At 37.5% G+C, this 21707-nt stretch overlaps 1 protein-coding gene across 42 annotated transcripts in view; it reads left to right on the plus strand.

Annotated features, from left to right (window-relative positions):
• The window catches only part of RIMS1 (regulating synaptic membrane exocytosis 1), a 294338-nt gene that overhangs the window by 135813 nt on the left and 136818 nt on the right, over positions 1-21707 (plus strand). For 39 of the 42 annotated variants that reach the window (XM_072330750.1, XM_072330751.1, XM_072330720.1 and 36 more), the window contains 2 exons: positions 10982-11325; positions 12896-13764. In XM_072330750.1, coding sequence (XP_072186851.1) covers positions 10982-11325; positions 12896-13764 — 1213 coding nt within the window. Of the gene's footprint in view, positions 1-7502; positions 7551-10981; positions 11326-12895; positions 13765-21707 lie in introns of those variants that run through there. The other 3 variants (XM_072330773.1, XM_072330742.1, XM_072330741.1) reach the window with 2 other exon arrangements.

Here is a 21707-nt window from a genome sequence, read left to right on the forward strand (position 1 = left end):
AGGATGATAACCTTTTGAAATTGATACCAGTGATGGTCTGTGAATTGGCTGTAACAGTGCTTTGTTTAGATTGGTTTTCAAATGTTTGATATTCTTATGCTGGCACGAATCTCCTATTGCATTTTCCTGCCCCATTTTCCTTAACCCTGTCTTCTTAATCTTCCATATTCAAACTCACAGTTGTTTATACCCTTTCTCAGTCACTCTGTAGTCTTTACTACCCTGAAAATCTAGTTTTCCTTGAAAAAAAAAAATTGCTTTTCCCAGTTAAAAAAAAAAAAAAAATCTTAGATATCAACTCAAATTTTTTTGTAGAACACTGATATTCTCTCTTCCCCTTCCTCAAATCTTCCATCCCAGATTTACTGAGATTCCTTTGTGCTCGAGCTTGGTAGCACAGATAGCACAGACTTAACCAACTTAGCCTCAGACTCTGCACCTGGAGCAAGAGGTGGGAGAATTAAAAGGACCATGGACATCCCAGAAGGTAGGATCAACAAAGATGAAATGTAAAAATCCCCAAACCAGAAGCTTTGTCATTTTTATGGTAGGGCCATAAAATAACACATTGAGCCAACTCGTGTGGTATGTTGTGGTTTCTCTGGATAGTTTGATAGCTATCTCAGAAGTGGAAGTGAGGCTGCTTATCTTTGTAAGGCAGAATGTTGCACACAAAAAAAGTCAATGTTTGTTTATCAGAAGCTTTAGCAATAATAATAAAGTGGGAAAGATACACCTTCTGTACTACAAGTTTACCTACATAATATAAATATAAATATAAAGTATTTTTAATTCTATGAAAAAAGCTACAAACTTAAAATGTGAGTCTGGGATAGAATGTAACTCATGAATGTGTTTATTGTGTAGGACATAAGCTTACTTTGTGCTGTATTGAAGCCCTTACTGGGTGGTACTGTTACAAAATACTTGCCTGTAGGTAGGTACCATATTATACTTAACATCACCCAAGTTCTATGTAGGTATATTTCCACCATGATGATTTTTTATTTTATTTTATTATTTTTTTTTAATTTCAAAACTGGATATAAATAATATGAACATATAGTATGACTATTTAATCTGAATTTTACTCTTTCACTATAAGTACACTTGCTTAAAAATGTTAAAGCATGAAGGATTAAGCTGATAGTTGTTTGCCATAACTGTGTTTAATTAAGTTTTCATTTCCAGGTTTGTCTGGGTTGTGTTTAGTATTGTATCTGTATGTGAGATCTAACATATCTGTAACAGATCAGTCAGGAAGAATTTCACATCTTTCTTTGCTTTCTGTCTTAGAAGAAGGGTGGCAAGGCCGTGGCCACCGGTGCAGGAGAAAGCTTGCCTTGTTGCCACCTTCCATGTCACTGAATTACATGCAAATTAGAGGACTGGTTTCACATCCTGATTGTAAGGCACTGATGACTTTACTCTAGGCTTCTTGTGGAACTGGAGATGTGGGAACTCTAAGCAGAAGTCATCAGCCAGAGTTCCCTAGCATAGGATTTGGTGGGGAGCAGAGGGGAAATTCAGGGTAAGTAAAGCTGGTAGTCATCCACCTTTATTGTTTGCCAAGGAGCATGTAGATAGGCAGTCAAAAGTGGTTACAGAAAGCCTCTGTCAAGTGGCACAGCAGAGATCATTACAGTGGGATTATTCTGCAGCATGTCAATAATTTGCTGTTTCTCCTCTCAACCAGAAGGCTTTTGGGTATTTGTTTGAACTGACAGGTCTGTATGCACTGCACAAGCTGCCTTATGTTCCCCTGGCAGGTAATTACTGTCATCTGTAAAAATCTTTATCCTAATGTAATTGTCACTCTGCTTGTCTATCTAGCTCATGAGATATTCCCACTGGGAATACTCTTGGATTGCCATCCATCCCCTATTGCCTTTCATCCCTACTTTCACAGCCAGTAATAATCCTCTTGTTCCTCACAGCTCCCTGATCGTGTCTCTCAGCCCCACTGTCTCCTCCTGTGGAGCCAAGCAATTTCTGTAAATTTTGCTCATCTGTGTCCACTGTTCTTTACCTTGAACTGTCCCTGCAGACTGAGTTGCTTGGAATAGATCTCCTAGTCATCCCATAGTAGCTCACAATGCCTGTCAAGGCCAATATATTCTTCTGAATAACTCAATAGTGACATGCATTTCATAGACTGGAAACCCCTAATGCAGGTTTTAAACAGAGACTCTTGAATATAGAGGGAGCACTTTCAGCTGTTAAGACTTTCAACACAGAGTAAAGAAACATAACCTTTGAAATCTCTAGAGATGCATTTGTATGAGATAAATGTTAGACAAATTGATTCTCAGTAACTCGTGCTGAAAGCTTTGAAGTACTCAGTCATTCCACCAGCATTTGGTGGTGGTAATCTTAAGCTCTTAGATAGCTGAGGAAAGTAGCTGTGTTTATAGACTGTCATATGTCTATGTTTTTAGACTGTCACATGGAAGAAAATAAGATAGCTTATTCACTTCAGTGGGCTTTGCACTGACCCTGGTACTTTTCCAGCTCAGTACTTTTCAGATTTTATGCACTGTTTGCTTTAAGGCAGAAACCTGTGTACGCTGTGAGGCAAAAGAGAGACAGACATTCTAGTAGTGAAATACTGCAAGCATAGTAATGGTTGATGTAGCTGCAGAACAAGAGCATGGCAATATTTAAATTTCTCAGTGCTTTCCTTCATGGAGAATCACAAAATGGTTGGTCTTGGGTGGGTACTCTGGAGTTCTCCTAATACAAATGCTTTCTCAGAGAAAAGTAGATGAGGTTGTCAGGGCTGTGTACTGTTGGGTTTTGAATGTCTCCAAGGATAGAGTCAATAATATAATGTTTAAGTTTCTTTGAACTCGAGAATAAAAAATGAAGATTGAGTTTATGCCCATCAAGTCAGCTATGACCTCAATCAGTTGACTCACTTTCAAGTTCTTCCAGAGTTCCTTCCAAGAGCTTCATTGCCTTCAGGAACACTATTCTGCAGTTTACCTGTTTCCATTTTAATTTTTTAAAAAATATATTTACTACTACACATTTCCAAATTATTTTGTCATAAAATATATTCCATTCTATACAAAAATGCACCCTTGCCTCTCTGTTTCTAATACAGTTTGCGTAAAAGAATATTTTTATAAAAGTTTGTGTAGAAGAGAATCGTAGAAGTATAAATAATAATACTGTAGTGCAGCTTCCTGCAGAAAATATATACATGCTCAAGCACTATTAATGACAGTCTGGCTTTGTGCATTTGTATGTTTTTACTAAGGTTTGTAAAAGTAGAAGTGAATATATGGTGTGAAAAGCATCTGGTTAGTTCTCTGAGCCCTTTGACTGATAACTAAAATTTGATAGCTGTCCTAGCTGTTAGCTGCTTCATGCCATTTACCTTATTTTGTTGGAATTCTGTCATTTTTACATTTTTTTCTGTGTTCCATGTATATCTGTAACTATGGAAACCGTGATTAAGAGTACAGTTGATGCTTTTGTGGCTCATCAAGACAGCCAAATGTTCAAGTAATTAGGCAAAACTTTTTTTTTTCTTTTTCTTAAGAAAGGTTAGGAAAAATGCAGAAAATAATTGATGAGATCATTATTTCTGGTATATTCTAATGCTATATGACAAGGGGAGGATGCTAGAAAATGGGACTACCAAGTTACAGCTACTGCGTTATTAGAACTAAATTGAGAAACTGATGTTAATTCAGACAAGAGAAGTAAATTTAATAATAAAGAAACTTATTTATTGATTCATTTATGATGAAATCATAAAGCTTAGAGCTTTCTGAAGCTATGATTATTGTTGGTACTTAGAATTCTTCAGTTACTGAGGAAGTGAAAGTACCAAAGTGGAACTAGATAGTATGCACAAATAAAGGAGGAGCAAGCACTGCAATATTCAAAAACTGATCAGTTTTTCTCCTCTACAGGAGCTGTGAAGAAATCAAACCACTGAGATCTTTCAGATTCAGTGGTATAACCCTTATTGTGGCCTGTGGCTGATAAATGATTATGATGTCTTAACGCTAACTTTGTTGAAGGTTATTCTTTGTTTCCAAAAAGTGAAATTCTTAAGACCAGATGAAGACAGTGCAAATGATTTAAACCCCCTGTACCTCTTTGATTTTTAGCCAGTTAGGATGAGTCATATTTTCCTTCATTCCTCCATTTTCTTCTCTTGGTACAGTAGTCTATTATGACAGATTCTAAGTTTTGTAAATTGTTGGTCATTGTAGTTAGAACTAAAACAGGTTTTACCAAACTCAAAACTATTGCTGTGAGGAAGTTCAGATCTGAGGTTTCACAGATTTGACCAAGCTCTAGTCTTGATGTACAATCACAATTTTAACAGATTTATTTGCAGAGAGGATTTCAAGCTGTTGTACATGTACTGGTGTGGATTTTTAAACAAAACCCTGTCTTCTCCACTAGCAAACATGGTTTCTTCCTCACTTGAACTCCAAAGGCATTCTCTGTGAAGTACATTGTGATACTGACTAGGTCCGGGATGTGTTCTATTTTAGAGATACTTCATATGGTAACTTTATAATTGCCTGAATGTATCACTTTCAGCACTCAGTTAACTGCAGGATTATTCCAGAAACGTTTAATCTTTGTAGATGTTGTCAGGAGCTTTCTGAAAGATTGGCAGCTGTATCCGAGAGCTTTTGGCAGCAATGCGTGTGTAGAAAGTTGATTGCTTTTTATTTTAATTTTATCTTAAGATGACTAGTAATGCTGTTGATAGCAGAGGTATCAACAAAATTGACATTAAAAAGGACTTTTATTAACTAGACTTCTTGCTCCACTGCACATTTCCTGTTTCTTTTTATGGACAGCTTATTACTGTAGATTTAGTAGCTTAGGATGGCAGGATTATGATTTTTGAGATTCAGGGTTCAGTTACCTAAAAGTTTTGATGCTGTTTGATGGCCTGTATTACACAATACATTTATGTGGCTGGTAGAAGTGCTATATCGGTTGTGGCAGGCTTACGCCCTCTGAATTGGTCCATGGCAGCCAGTTGGGATGTGCTGACTTATATCTAGTGACGCAAACCTACATTAAGCATGATGTTTCATTTTATTTCATTGTGTATGCTTGAGAGTTAGCGTGTTCTCATTGGATCCTGTTGGCTGTATTGACTAGATATCCATTGACAATAATGGAAATTTAAATAACTGTCATGGCTAGAGACATTTCCATGTAAACACAGAAGTCTTCCTGTCATCCTCAGTTGTACACATGAGGACTGATTTTGTAAAGTTAACTTTTCAGTTAACTATGAAATGTGAGCAGAAAAAGTATGTGAAATGCTACCTCTGGTACACATGGGAAAATCTGGAGAGGTGGGATTTTCTTTCTTCCACGTTTGCCTTTTTTTTCTTGGAGTTTATAAGGAATACAATCTCATGAATACTTCTGTGCCAATGCAAAATTTGATTGTATTTCTCCACTGAGGTAAAATATTGTTGGAGAGCGTGAGGAGAAAAGGGGGAAGAAACCAATCAGCTGTCGGCAGAAGCTGCCTCATTTTCTTAGAAAGTTGGGATAAAAATATCTAGCAGAAATCCTAAATTATGAAGAAAGTCTGTTCTGTGCAGAATGGAAGAACAGGGAGTGCTAAAATGGTGATATATCACAGTCCTAAAATGGCTGTGAGCCCCGTATGTCTGATGAGCATCAGGGTGAGCAAAAGAGTCCCCTTCCTGCTCGGAGAGGCAAGAAGCAGAATTAATTGTCCTTTTGAACTCTTGTTCCAGAGGAGAGGCTGCAGCAAAAGCAAGATCTAGATTCCTAGTCTACCTTTGTACTAACAAATCAGACATGGTCTGCGTCTGCTCCTGAGCTGGTAAACTGACAGAAGGACTTACTGTTGATCTCTGCCCACTAGTACTTTCTCGTCAGTTAAGTTTTCTTGGTGACTTTTGAGCTGCGGTGTTCCAGAGATCATATTCAGGAGGCATTAATGTCTTGCTTTGATGAGCCTTGTATAAGTGCAGAGTGTTTAGTGTCATTTTGCTTCAGTGTTCAAAAATGTTTGTGTAAGCATAATGTGCTGGTATTTGAGATGTTTTAAGATGTAGTTTTCCAAGAGACAGTAAGCCACTGCCTTGGAGAAACACCTTCTCTCCATTTGCCTCATTTTTTTACATTATTTTAATTGCTCATCATATCCTTCCATGAGAAAGATCCCTGTGACAAATTAATTCACCAAACTAAGAAATACAGATAAATTTCTACTATGTTTTTAAGTTCAGCTGGTTACTTTGAGCTAACAGTCAAAGGAGAAAATGCAGTGGATTATGTGATATTGTGAAGATGAAAGCAAGGAAGGGAGAGCATGAACCAGGATAGGGAGAAAGAAGCGCAAGTGAGAGGGAGAAGAGTAGTGAAAAGACCTTTGCTTTCAGTGACTGGGAGACATTAGATGTAATCAGCTGCCCATATAATTTTGAAAACATATATTTGATGAAAGCTTGGTTTCACAAGCACATTTTCATTAGAAAGATACAGGTGTTTGCTTATTTAGAGTTTAGACTTTTGAATGTAAGCATTGAAATAGATTCTTAGCTTTATTTCCTTATATTTTCATGGAGTGTAGGAGTTACAACCCTTTAGCTACTTTTTAATTATGTAATTCATTTTGGTGTGCTAAGAGGTGAATGCAGTGCTGCATACTGATTTGCTTACTCCTTCTTTTCTGTAAGCTGGGAAAAATGAAGTGTTACGTAGTGTAACTTGATTGTATGAATGGAAAGTATCATGATACAAAATTAATAGCGTTCCTTCCCTCCGACTTCAAAGCAGTGGTGTTGGGTGGTGGCACAGGTCTGCTGAAGTTAATGGGGTCTGTAGTTGAGAAGAGGGTCTGCCTAATTAGATCTGCTTGAAATGACTAGTGTCTTCTAGAAGTATATAGAAGAAGGAGGCTAAAGAAACACACAAAACAGTAATAAACAGAAAAGACATTGTGTAGACATCTTGCAGAAAGAAAATAATTCTGATAGCATGAAGGTTCAGTAAGGAATACCTTGTGGCCTGCTAGTGTACCTAATTATACCTAATTTCTTATGTGTAGGTGAAGCAGAATGCATGGGTGTTTGTGCACTTGTGAGTTTGCCATTTCTGAGCTTATGAGGGGTGAAGGATTGTACTCACAATAAAGCATCCTAAGTGTCTGGGCTTGGGTAAAGGATTTTGGGGAGTTTGCTCCAACTTCATTGTGAGTTTGGGCTGTCAAGAGGCACAGAAATATGGTATAAAATTTGTTTCTCTTCTAACACAATCTTAGCTTCTCAGTGCATGTTTGAGTGAAGTCTCCAGATTAGAATATGGAAAAAAATACAAAACCTTTTTCTTCACTCTAAAATACAGTTTTAAAATATTTAATCATAAAAAAAAGTGTTCTTATTTTCATAACTGAAAATGCTCTTTTTCTCTGTGTGCATGGTTGTATATATTGTTTACTGTGGGCTCTTTCAAGTTGGAATTTCATGTTGTGTTAGTACAGGAATACTGTTCCTACTCATTGTGGATCACCAGTACCTGTAAGAGTAAGTTTGAGGAATATTTTTTTTCTGTGAATGAAATACCCATATTCCACTTGAAGGCAAGCATGGAATCCCTCTAGCATGTTTTCACGCAGCCTGTAAAGTTTTTGATGTGAATCTCTGTGGGAATTGACCCACCACTGCTGAGTTCTGTATGTGCCACATTGTTTCTGTTGTGTAGCAGTAAAGCCCAGATCCCTTTGCTATGCAGTGCAAATGAACATTTCTCCTGAGCCATGCAAATGAACTCTTTGGATGAAGAGCACCCCTTTCTTGGTTCACTTCATGTATGGGTATGTGTTGATTTATGGGAGGACGCTATAAACCAGCCACAAACCCAATAACAAAAAACAAAAGAAGCTATACGTGTCTTGATTGAGTTACTATAGTGCTACATTACAGCTCACCATCCAGAAAAGAGTAAGCAAACTACTTTTGACGTGACAGGCCAGAGGAAAATTATCTAACACCATTTTACTGATGCATTGCATGGAGGCCCAGAAGCCACATTAGAGAACTTTAATCCTTCATCAGAGCATTTGTTTGGTTGCCTAACATCTGTGGATTGTTAAGATAAGTTATTACACAGACCTGCTTTCGTTTAGATTAGTTTGGATCACATCCCAGTATATTCAATCAGGATATAATTCCTGCATGCTGCTAAATTGCTTGCTCCACATACTTCTCTAAAAATGTTTTTCAATATACGGTTTTTATTTCTAGAAATGGTTTTCAGTATACAGTTTTATCACTGAAACTGTTATACCACCTCCAGCTTTTGTGGTTTCGTTTTTCTTTTTTTTTTTTTTTTTTCTTTTTTTCTTTCTTTCTTTTTTTTTTTTTTTTTTCGTTTTAAAGAAAAGCTTTTTTATTTTTTCTTTCGGTCCAAATGTATCTCAAGGCAAACATAGCATTTATTTAAGTCCTGAAGAGAATCCTAAAGAGGGATGGTAGTGTAGATTCTTGTGAGTATAATGCCGATATTCTGTGTGTGCAATCTGTGGTGACTGGTTTGTATTTTGTGTCTAATTTGTGGTATTTAAAGACAGCTATAAGAAAATGCTTGTTTTTGTACTTACGTGTCTAGTATTTCTCTCTGTATTGTGTTTATTTGCATATATTTGTGCATTGGTTGTTCCTATGTGTTTGGATTTCATAGTAGTTTTGTAAAACTAATTAAAATATCAAAGTGATTATGTAAAGTAATGATTATCTTTGACATTTATTACATGCTTTTATACGTATTTTAAATGATAAAATATATTAAATTGTAAATGAAGTCTGTTACTCCTTTAATGCGCTAGTGCATACTTACATCCACATAAAAGAAAATTAGAGTATTTCACTTCATTTTATTTAACAAGCTTCGCTTTGTTAAATTTTTATTAAGTCTTTTTCAGCTTTCCCTCTGAGTCAGTGAAATACAGGCCATGCCATATTTCTGATTGATGACTTCAGTTTATAGAACCAACATAAATTTTACACATAAACGTGTGTGCATGCACACACTTGCTGTCTAATGAGATAACAGTTTTTCCAGAGCCTATAAAGGCATTTCTACATCTGAATTCTTTTTCAATTTAAGCCTTGCTGGTATTTTGAATACCTATAATAAGAATATCAGACTGAAATCTATTCTGCTGATACAGTTTGATAACCAGAATTGCTGTTTTGAGATGCATTCTAGAGGAAGGAAATGCAACATTTTGGAATTAGGACATTTTCTCTTCAAGGACCAGTGTTTATTTTGATGAATTTGCTTCTTCTCTTGTTCTAATGAGAGTTTTCTATCCATTTTTGACATAAGACATATGTCTTATATATATCTTATGTATATATATGTATATATATATCATATATATATAGGTATATGTTTTTTTTGTTGGTTTTTTTGTTTGTTTGTTTGTTTTTTTGCTGGAATAATTGTAGCTTTTAAAAAAAAAAATAATTGAAGTTTTTAAATTGGTATTTTACTATCCTTCCTACATAGAAAAAATGTAATGGGGTCCAGATACAGGGAAAAGTTTGAGTCTTCTCAGCTTGATTTGGTCAAACGGTAGAGAAATGGCATTGGAAGTTGTAATGTATTCTGCAGACCGAAACAGATAGACTTTTCTAGGGTGCTTATAAATAAATCTCCATTATCTTTTATGTGTTAAATGTCTAAAATTTTAGTTTTACCATAGCAGGCATGCACATCCTTCCAAGCTGAAGGGTAAGAGCTTGCTGCCAGAGCTTTGTCCTGTTGCAGTTTCCTCCCTGTAACAATTGTTTTTTCTGTTCCTTTTCATTGTAAGTGTTGTATTATTTTACCACAGTTGTATCATTCCTCTGTTGACACAAAATAATTTAAACATATATTCTTTCAGTACAACTTCTGTTATCCTTCATACTGTCTTCCTCAGCTTTACTCATTCGTTTTCTTCTTTCCACATTCAACTCAATTTTTTTTTCCATTTTCCTCTTTAGTTTTCAAACTTTCCCTCTCATCTTTATCTTCGTTTCTGAAAAATTCCAACCTCATATATTCTTCATGCATTTTGTCTTTGTTCTTCTACCTCAAAAGCTCCTTTTGTCTTTGTCTCATTTATTAAAAAAAAATATTCCCAGACTTTCTTCTGCTCAAGAATCTTTTATTTTTTGCCGGAGATTCATTCCTGCATTTAAGACTGTGTTCTGCAGTATGTAGACCTGAAATGTACAGTCTCGCTTTATTGTATGTGCTCCTGTGTATCTGAAACTTAAGCAAAAATCCTCTGCAGCACCACTGATGAACTCAGCTTAATTGTGATTGTCAGGTATTCATTTGTTTGTTTATTTATGATTTATCACTGTAAATTAGAGAGATGGTTTTTGATCATTTTCAAGTAGTACAAAATATGATACTGTTGGTGCATTCAGTTCTCTATTAGTAGGTTTTATATAGGTCCTTCCTTACATCTTTGGTAAGTAGCTGTTGTGGACATAGCTAAATGTACATGCAGTAAATGTTGATGTATTTATGGAATAATAGTACATGATACAAAGGAAAACTAAAGGGAAATGCTGTGTCAGTTTTCTGTGGCAGTGGATGGACCAGCAGCTGGGCAAAGCTCTGCCACCCAGTTCCAGGCTTTGCCCAGCCTGGTAGTCCTTGCCATAGCCAGAATACAACCACTCTGAATCAAGGGAGCTAGGGCTGGGCTGAGGAGGGTTGCTATACTGGCATATATTGACAGCATATTTTGGAGAAGCTTGCAGAGCATGTGCCTGTAAGATGCTTGGCTCTGGCCAGTGCAGGTAGCGCTTGGAGAAGCATGTTTGAGCACTGGCATGAGCACAAACCTCATCAGTTTAGAGGAATGGGGAAGCTGTAGCTGACCATGACAGAGCAAGCATTTGCTCCTGGGTCTTGAGGGATAGCTGCACTGACACTTCTTGTTGTCTTTAACTAGGTTATGTGGGTATGCAATTTATGTCGAAAGCAACAAGAAATCTTAACAAAATCCGGAGCGTGGTTTTTTGGAAGTGGACCACAGCCATCACCCAGCCAGGATGGAACACTGAGTGATACGGCAACTGGTGCAAGCTCCGATGCACCAAGAGAAAAGAAAGCCAGGCTTCAAGAGAGGTCAAGATCACAGACTCCTTTAAGCACAGCAGCTGCCTCATCACAGGAGATCTCTCCTTCCAGCGTTCAATCCGACCGGAGGAAAGGAGCTGAAGTATCACAGCCAGCTATGGGCCTGGACCAAAAGCAAGTTTCATCAAGGTCTAGAAGTGAGCCTCCAAGAGAGAGGTAAGGCTTTTTCTGCCTTTGCAGAGCCTCACAGTTATAGATACTGGTGCCACAATATTACACAGGGCTTTTGGCTGGTCTGTATGTGAGTCTAGAGCCATGCAAGGACAAACTGATTCACTTACCGGGAAGGATTAAGTATACGTAAGCAAATACATCATCTGAAATGTGATTATTTTTTACTGAGCAACAGAAATGAAGGGTAAGAGAGAAAGTAAATATGTGTTTTTTTAAGGATACTTTGGCATACACTTTTAATATTGAATATTGAACATTCATGATGAACAGTAATTGCACTATCTTGAAGTCAGAGTAAGTTGCAAGAAAAACTGAAACCAACCAGAAGAAACTATTATGTATTATAAAGGTGTGGACTATAAGAAAAAAGGGCATAGACTCTTTAGCAGGGGTCTGCTGTAATAGAACAAGGGGAAATGGTTTCAAACTAAAAGAGGGGAGATTTAGATTGGATATGAGGAAAATGTTTTTTACAATAAGGCTGGTGAGACACGTGAACAGGTTGCCCAGAGTACTGGTGGATGCCCTGTCCTATTCAAGGTCAGGATAGATGGGGCTCTATGTGCCTTGATGTAGCTGTAGGTGTCCGTGTTCACTGCAGGTGAGAAGGACTAGATGGCCTTTAAAGTCCCTTGTGACTCAAATGATTCTATGATTCTGTATTTTAAGTTTCTAAATGAGTAAATTCCTGATCTGCACTGGTTGTAATGAACTGGGCAAGGAAGTTCAAATGAAGGGAGGATAATGTGATGAATCACTCGCTGCTCTTTTGGTTGCTGACTGCCAGATGACGGAGCAAATTATGAGGATCCCTGTGGCAACAAAATAAGATTCTGCTGTGGTAGATTCTCCCTTGGATCAAAAAATTGATCATTTTTTCCATAGCTTTTCAAGCTGAAGAATGAATGAGGAAGAATGGCCAGTAACCTATTGTGTAGGTGAGATCAGTGCCAGTTTAACAGGAGCAAAACTCCAGTGAGGGCTATGCATAGGTAAAATGGAAACCAGTACCTGATGCTCTCCCCTTATTCTGTTTACTCTTTTTTCCCTGAAGTTGAGAAAAGGCCTCAGAGAAGTCATTGTACACTTGAAGGACACGTATGCATCAAAAGGCTTTCTATTTCTGCTTTGCTATCCAAAAATGAGACGGTTGTGTTAATAATGCAATAGCAATGTTCTCTACCTTTTACTGACACTTTCAAAGGAAGTCCAGTGTTTTTGAATGGAGACCATTGGTGATGAGCCAACATATTGCCAAGGAAGAAGGCGATGGAGGGAAAAAGGAGACAGGCTTAACTGGGTTCATATCCAACTCTGCCTGTCCCATAGGGTACATCTGTGGAAAATCTGTGATATGTAATCTGAAAATGTATCAGTGTGGAAGGTAAGAGGAAAGGAAGACTCAGTGCCACAAAATAAGTCCTTTTGGCTTTGACTTGGTGTGGGTTCATAAAAATATGGCATATTGCTGTATGTATATTGCAGTATTTTATGCAAGTATTCTTTTTGTGCATTAAATTTTTCAAATTACCGTATTCCCTTTTCATTGCAGGAAGAAGACGTTGGTTTCAGATCAGAATGGCAAAGTTGTAAAGAGTGAGCGTAAGCGTGTGCCAAAAACCTCACTTCAAAAAGAAGGACCAGCAGATGATAGGGAACGTAAAGAAAGGCATGAAAATAGAAGACTGGAAAAAGGGAAGTCACAGGACTATCCTGACTTGCCAGAAAAACTTGAGGAAGGCAAAGTGCCTGATGATGAAAAGCAAAGGAAGGAAGATGAATATCATACTCGGTACAGGAGTGACCCCAATCTGGCAAGATATCCTGTTAAACCACATCCTGAGGAACAGCAAATGCGCATGCATGCCAAGGTTTCTAAAGCGCGGCATGAGAGAAGACACAGTGATGTAGCTTTGCCACACACAGAAATGGAGGAAGCGGAGGTACCTGAGAATAACTTAGGAAAACGCTCACAATTACAGGGAACTCAGGACAGAAAATCTCTTGTGGAAACTCAGAGGTCGTACTCTATAGACAGAACAGGTGATGTAAGAATTTCTGTTTCTAAACAATTAACTAATCATAGTCCACCAACTCCCAGGCATAGTCCAGTTCCCATAGAACACGTAGAATACAAGAACCACGATACCTTTAAAAAACAGAGCCGCCTTGATCCTAGCTCTGCTATTCTCATGCGAAAAGCAAAGCGGGAGAAAATGGAGACCATGCTAAGGAATGATTCCCTTAGCTCTGACCAGTCGGAATCAGTGCGGCCATCCCCTCCAAAGCCTCATAGAGCAAAAAGAGGCGGAAAGAAAAGGCAGATGTCAGTTAGTAGCTCAGAGGAAGAAGGGGCATCAACACCAGAATATACTAGCTGTGAAGATGTGGAGATAGAAAGTGAAAGTGTCAGTGAAAAAGGTAAGGACCTTTATATATATTATGCACATGGCCATGGTTTTGGGGAAAAAAAAAAAAAAAAAAAAAGAGAACAAACCAGAAAACAACAGCTGTATTTTACTCTCTCTTTTGCCTCATTTTGAACATACACCTTTGTTTCTCCCCTTCCTGGTGTTTTGGTTGCTTTTTTTTTCAGCTGAGAAGTCTCTTATACCTGTTTAATTTGGTTTGCAATGTTTCCTTTTGCATTTTTAGATGAGGTTGTTACATAGTAGCATGAACTGATGAGTGCTTCTAATTTTCTTCCCTCTTTAGCAAGAACTGTTAGAGTTCAAGAGTTGTAGTTTATTCTGTTGATGACATTTGTACTGTTGGTCATTGCTTTATCCTTTTGCCTGTATGCAGAATAACTTTCTTTGAAATCAGTAGAAGTTGAAGATGAGTTCTGTAACAATCTGAGAACATTGTAAAGTATCATAACCTTACTCATACTTCTGTTTTAAGGTATGAGACATTTTAAGATGTTTTTTAAAATATCAAAGATCTTTCAGTTGGCTGTTAACAACGATAGACTGTGAAGCACAGAGAGTTTTATACAGGAAAGAGAATTACCAAACCTGCTGTCTAGATGATTTTGATCTGAAGTATACAAGTACGTCTATGTTCTGTTACTTCAGTTAGACTTTATCTGTTGCTGGTTGCACTCAGCAGTAAGGGTTTGGTATAGTCCACTGCATACTTTTAAGCAAAGGCTTTCTTCTTGCTAAAGAAGTTAATCAAATTCATGAATGGTGAGTAGATAAAATAAGGATCACCAGAAAAGGCTGTGATAGATTGCTGTCTCGCTTATAACAGTAGCTTGTCTTTAAGTGATGTTATGTGGAGCTGAATACTTTCTGTGTCTTTGGAGCTGGTAGCTGGTAGCTCTTTATCTATCTGTGTTTGTAACTTGAAAGGTTTCTGCAGGTGTTCATACTCAAAATGCCAATGGCATATCTGCATTCCCCTTTATATCCTGGCATGTCTTTGATTCAGATATGCTAATCTGTCTGTCTGTCTTTATCTGATGTTGTAGTCTCCTGATATCCCTTGTATGCATATAAGGAGACATCTGTTTTCCACCCCGTCTGAATAACTGTTTGTTTAACTATAAGTACAAACTTTTCCATTCAAAATAGGGAAGCTTGCTTTTCTGCTCATTTTTGAGGAGCAGAGGTGGTGAACTTGCCCATGAAATCTTAATCCACTCACATCTTAAAAAACAGAAAGAAAGGGAAAAAACAAAACAACAACAACAACAAAATAAAACACCAAAAACCTAAAGAAAGCAAAACAAAAGAAAACAACAGCAATGCATTTTGCATGTGAAGAGTGTTCAGAAATGTTGTGGAGTTTGAATCCTTGGAGTTACTCAAAGCCTAAATGTAGAAGGCTTTGAGCAACCTATTCTTGTTTGTGCTAATTGACCCCACTTTAAGCAAAGGGATTTGAACTAGGGACCCACAGAGATCCCTGTGTGTGGGTGTGGGTGTATGCAATGCAGTAGTACCAGAAGGATATCTTTACATTTATTAGGCGTGATGTAAAGGTGTCATGTTTTTTGTTTGCTTTTTGCTCAATTGGTCCTGTTCTTGTTATAACTGTAAAAGAAGTGATGGTAGTACCGAAGAAGAGCTACGCAGTGTGACTAGAAATGAGAAAGCAGGAACATTTTTTGGTAGTATGGTTATCTAATTATTTTTAGAATTAAATTTTTATCAGTACTTGAAATAACCTGCAGTATCTTGTAAGGACAGATGGAAAGGCAGGACATTCTTATTAACTAAGAAAATCTTTTGGAAATCTTTTACTATCTTAAAGTAAAATTAAAAAAAAAATAAAAATCCTCAGTAGTTATTAAAAGAAGACGCAAAATAATGAAAAAAATACCACTATTATAACTGAGATCAGAAACCCATCCCCTGTGATTTGACAGCATAATTAAAGCAGAATTTCATCCACCATTCCATTAGTGCTTTGCTGAGAGTTAGTGCACAGGTCCTTAGTTGTAGCTCCTTATTTTGTAAGCCCTGGAGGGTCTGGACTCCATCCTCTCATCTAAGTCATATACTCTGCCCTCATGAGGTTGCATCTCGAGTACCGTATCCAGGTCTAGGGTCCACAGTGCAGGAAAGATGTGAAGCTGTTGGAGAGGGTGCAGAGGAGAGCCATGAAAATAATCTAGGAGTTGTAGCAGCTCTCTTATGAAGACAGGCTGAAGGAACTGGGCTTGTTCAGCCTGGAGAAGAGAAAGCTGTGGGAAGACCTCATTGAGGCCTCCCAGTATTTAAAAGGAGTTTATAAGCAGGAGAGAAATCTAGTTTTTACTTGTGGAGATAGTAATAGGACAAGGAGGAAAAGCTTAGGTCAGATGTTGGGGAAGTTTTTAACTGAGAGAGTGGCGAAGTGCTGGAATTTGTTGCCCAGAGAGATTGTGAATTTCCCAGCCCAGGAGGTGTTTAAAGCAAGGTTGGATGGGGCCCTGGGCAATGTGATCTAGTACCTAAACTAATGGCTAGCAGCACTGCATATGGCACGGAATTGGAATGTGATGATCCTCGAGGTCCCCTCCAACTCAAGCCATTCTGTGATTCCATGATTCTATAATGATTTTTTTTTAATAATAATTATTATTATTATTATTTTTCCCTTTTTCAGTACAAGCCATTTGGTCAAATATGTAATACAGTTCATAGTTGTTTTTGTAGAAGCTGAACAGATAACAGATAACAAACAGTATTAGATGAAATGATTTAGAAACTCAGCTGTGAGATTTATTTCCCGATGCATGCTAACTGCAGGTTTTAGTTTTCATTTTTGAGATGAGTTGGATATGATGTGGGAGACTTCACAATTTTTATCCAACTACTTTAATTCTTCACAAAATAGTCTTTGCATTAGCTTGTCTTCTGAGCATAAAGAGCCCTCCAAAAGTGTAATTTAACAAGTACATCACTCATAATTTAATATAGATTTCTTCAAAATTACCTCTACTTTCCAGAAAATAAATATCTTTGACAATCCAGTGCAATTTTGTATTTTTAGTGGAGGACTCAAAAGGATACATAGCATTTTTTCTATTTCCCATTGGCCAATACATTGGAAGGCTACGCTACCGTTCAACAAGACCAGGATGGAATGGAGAGTTGTGCAGGGAGGGACCTGATGAGCAAGTGTTGTCTTGCACCTGGGGAGAAATAACTCCATGCATCAGTACAGGTTGGGGATGACCTCTGGAGAGGAGCTCTGTGGTAAAGGACTGAGGATCCTGGTGGGGAACAAGTTGGCTATGAGCTAGCAGTGTGCCCTTGTGGCTGGGAAGGTCAGCAGTATCCTGGATGCATTAGGAAAAGTGTGTGGCCAGCGTGTAAAGGGAGCTGATCTTCCTCTACTCTGTCCTAGTGAGGTCACATTTAGAGTACTGTATCTGGATCTGAGCTCCCCAGTTTAAAACAGGCAGGGAGGATAACCAAAAAGGTTATCTCAAATTTCCTTTTAAAAAATGCTTCACCCTTTAAAAGACGTTATTAGTGTTTGCTGATTAATCATTTTTATCTTATTATTAATACAGGCTGTAGGAATTCTTATTCTTAAATCCATAATAGTTGAGCATTAGGTGCACTGAGTTTCCTATGACAACACCAGACTGGGAAGGCAAAAGGAGCCCTCTTAGAAAATATAAACTGCATTTGTACTCCCTTTGAAGACTTATTGGGATCATATAAACCAGACAATTACAAATGCAATCCAGACCTAATTTTAAAACAGAACATCTTCTGCCTAATGTCATCCATGCAGAGTTCTAATTAGATTTGGTGAAAAGTGAATGAAAGCCGTATTCTTCTGAGTTTAGAAAAAATAACCTGCAGAACTAACAGATTTGTGTGCTGACAAAGTTGTGCTTAACTTTTTATCCCATTGTAGCTACATGAGATGTTTTTGACTTTTGTCATGTAGTCTTTGAGAGCTGAAGATGAAATAGTGCTGGAGTTTGGGACAGTGTGAGGAGATGCTGAAAACTGCTCATGTGCTTATATGTAAATGGGTGTAATACATCTACATTTTGCATAGTAATTTTTTCCTATTTGCTTAAATGTGCATTTTGTTCATGTGGCTGAGGCTTGAAAGTAAGCTTCATACTCAGGTGTTGGTTGCAAACTGGAAGGAACCTAAATAAAACTTATTTTGTGTACTTGCAACCTTGTGAAGTCTGCAGTGGGGCTTTGTGCCTGGGATGCTCCTGGAGGAAGGGGAGCAGAAATCCAATCCTTGCCCCACCAAGTTCTTCTTCTATGATGTTGGCACTCAAAGTAGGACATGCAAACAGGGAGTATAAATGGGCTAAGGGAAAGCGTCTCTGAAGGGCTGTGGAGAAGAGGAGGCTGGTTTTAAATGTTCTCAGCCAAGTATTTTCACGTAGGTATTTTAAGTCTGTAATGTAGGCAAGTCAAGTCCTACTGTAACATCTGCTGGTGTATTTTTACATCTGTTCACTGGCAGAGTTGGGCATGACGTTTTAAAGTGAGTAGAATTTGTTTGAATCTGTGACTGAGCTTTAACTTCAAGTAAAATACTCTTGCTATGGAGATCACTAGTTCTTAGAAGTTAGTTCCAGTTTATGTTCTGGTCCATGTGAAACCAAATCTATATCTAATTCAGATTTTAATGAAACTACAATATAGCTCTAGTTTTAGAATTTTGGTCAGTGTAAAACTTATTCAATGCATTTAGTAGTCTGTACTTTTGAGTAGCTGAAATTACTTATACCTCCATAGCCATTAAAAATAAGTGCTTATTAAATTAGTGTTGGGCAGTGAGAAATCTGTTCTGGGTACTTGCAATTAAATAAAGTGCATGCATGCGTATACAAATGAAATAAGCCGAACATAACTGGAAAAAAAGGTCCCAATGCTTCACTGAGATACATAGCCATATTACTGGCAGTGTTGCAGCAGATATGCGACTGAATTTTCCTGGTAAAGCATTTTAGCTAGTTTTCTGTAAGAAGTTTGTGAACTTCTGTAAGCTTACATCAAAACTCCTGAGATAACAGACAATGTGATGTTCTCTATGAGCTCAGGCTTTATGTAAAATATGGGGTAGGAATGACTTGCACTTAGAGATAAAACAAAGCCTGTAAAAATAACTCATAAACTCAAATTCAAATAGATAAAGATTATTCCCAGTCTTCACAGTTTCTGCCAGTTTTTATGTAAACTCAGTGAGCCTTGTCACTGTGCCCAGGTAGCTTTAGTTATCTCTCTTGGGGCAGGCATATGGAGTTGCCAGTAGTACTGAAAAGCAGAGCTTGTGGAAGGACAGAACTGCCCCCTGACAACTGGAATGGAAATGGACTCTTAGGAGTAGGTTCAGCTGCTGTGGGCTCTTCTCCCACTGATAAGATGCTCTCAGATCAGCTGTACAAAAAGTTGATTAATCTGTTCCATTACCCAGTTTTACATCTCACTGCCAAAGAAGCCTTAGGGAGTGGCTCTTCCTCCAGGCCACTCTAAAGGAGGCACTTCAGAAGACATTAATTTTTGTTAGTGTTGTTTTTTTTTTTTTTTAAACAACAATTTCATCATTTGCATTTAGACTTCGAGTCTTTTAAAATTCTTCTCTATAAGCATCTTGCTCTTGTTTTAAAACAGTAGCAACAAAAACAAAATAAACCCACAACCAATAATGGTATTAACTTAGGGCTTATTGTTAGAACATCAGTTGTATGCACTATGGTGGGCCTAATCTTACTTTGACCTAAAAAGTTGCTATGAGGATTAGGAACGAATTTTCTGCTTAAACGTTAAGCAAATGCTTAAGCAAAAAACATGCTCAGTGTTTAGCCCAGCTTACAGATGTGTTGAATATTTGTTTGGTTGATTGATATATAAAATTTCATTAGTAATGAAAATGCAATTTATTACATAGAGGTCTTTCAAAATGAGATCAGTACATATGGTAATGCTGCTCTAATTTCTAGGTTTAAATCTGAAATTTTTAGAATTAAAGGATATGGGAGAAATCTGAAAGAAAATGAGGGAATGTAAATTAAGTTGTCAGACTTGTCCTGAACTGGATAAAAGAGAACTAGTGATCCCTAGATGTCTTTCACCCATGTCTGTACACCTGTTCAGCCATAGCCTGCACATGAATAATTTCAGGACCAGCATTAACTTTTCTTGTATTTTGCAATGGGAAATGGAATTGTGTTAAGGAATGTTGGTAGGGTGCTGCGGCTGACACTCATCAGAAGCTATAATGACATTACTGCTATCGGCCAAATCTTTTTTTGCTGGAGCCCAAGTTTGCTGAAGATACTGCCTTTTGCTGTGGTTCCTCCTTGGGCAGGCAAATTCAAGTGCAAGTTAGACACTTGTCTTCTCTTCTTGCAGTTTGTAACATTGAATTGGCAGTCCATTTTAATGAGCTCAAGCCTGTACCTGAGCACAGCTGTCAAAAGTAGGTTTGCCATAACAACGCTTCCTACCAACACTTCATTCCAGTTTACCTTTCAGGCAGGGAAGAGACTTTGAATGTGTGTCTTTTACATTCACCATGCTGTAATACTCAAGAGTTGGGAGAAGTCTGTCTCTATGGAGGCTGTAAAAGAACAGCTTAAAAATAATAGTTAAAGTTGGCATCACTATTGCTCAGCAAATTAGAAAGTTGGTATATACATACCAGTTTCCATTTACCTGAAAGCATCTGTTTTCCATTGGCAGTAGGATGAATAAGCAAACAGTTTGAATTAGGGTTAGGTTAAGAAGACCTTTGGCTGAAAAAGACTATATAGCAGATCCTTTATAGGTATTTTAAGTTAAGTATTGTCCTCATCAGAAAGAAAAAACAGATACTTCACAAAATCTCTTTTTTATATTGAAGATAATTCATCATCCTGTGATGTCAGAGGAAGTCCACTAGACAGAAGTCTGTAATTCTGACATTGCAACAGTTATTGTCATAGTTCCTCCTCAGTCAAGGAGGATTATAAAAATGATCAGTCCGAGAAGATGCTGTTGGATTTTTTTTTTTTGTAGATTAGGTAACTGAGATGTATTGCAATATTACTGGCTCATGAAAGTTAGATAGCACAGGTCTAGGCTACTGCATCAGTGAGATTTCTGTGATATTGCTGAACAGTTGCTAAGTTCCTTTGCTTCCGCTTGAATTGGTTCAGATCAGAGTTTGAACTAAAAGTGAATTTGAACTAAAAGCCATGGAGTAATGACAGCATGACATTGATTTATCTAAAGCGAAATAAACAGCCAAACTTAGTAGCTCCATCATGTGCCCTGTTGATGTGACTGCATTGTTTCTACTTTGGTGCATTTTTTGTCATATGGCTAAGTGTATAAACAGAATACACATGTATCTGAATTGAAAGAAACACTGATGTACTCTAACAAGCATGGTGGGTGTTTGGGGTGCAGACGTTGGCTTAGGAGCTATTTGTCTTTTTCATCACAGTCATCCCTCTTCTTAGGCTTTGGTTGACACGCTAAACAATGTTGAAAAGTAAAATGTAGAAGCAGCACAAAAACATTTTTGGATATGTATGTATATATATATTTGCATATATGTAAGAAAACACTATTTTAAATGATAAGTGCTCAGTAATTGTCTTTGAAAAGTTGTATTTTGCTAAAGTGCATCCTAAGTAACACCCAAGTTTTCTGTGATCCCAGAAGTACATTTTGTGGTTTGAAGTACTGCTAGCTGAGCAAAGCACAGGCTTGATTCCTCCCAAGAAATCTTTGTCGTGGTAATTTTTTATATCACTATCATTTTGCGACCAGTTGAACTTAATATTTTTGTCTGTCATTGATTAGGTCAAGTGCTTCAGCTTTCCAGCCACCTTATATTTCCCCTACCAATCCATCTCTCTCTGATACAGTGACAAGGATAAAGCTGGTTGAAAGTTTTGC

This window comes from Excalfactoria chinensis, chromosome 3 (assembly GCF_039878825.1).
Source record: "Excalfactoria chinensis isolate bCotChi1 chromosome 3, bCotChi1.hap2, whole genome shotgun sequence".
NCBI lineage: Eukaryota > Metazoa > Chordata > Aves > Galliformes > Phasianidae > Excalfactoria > Excalfactoria chinensis.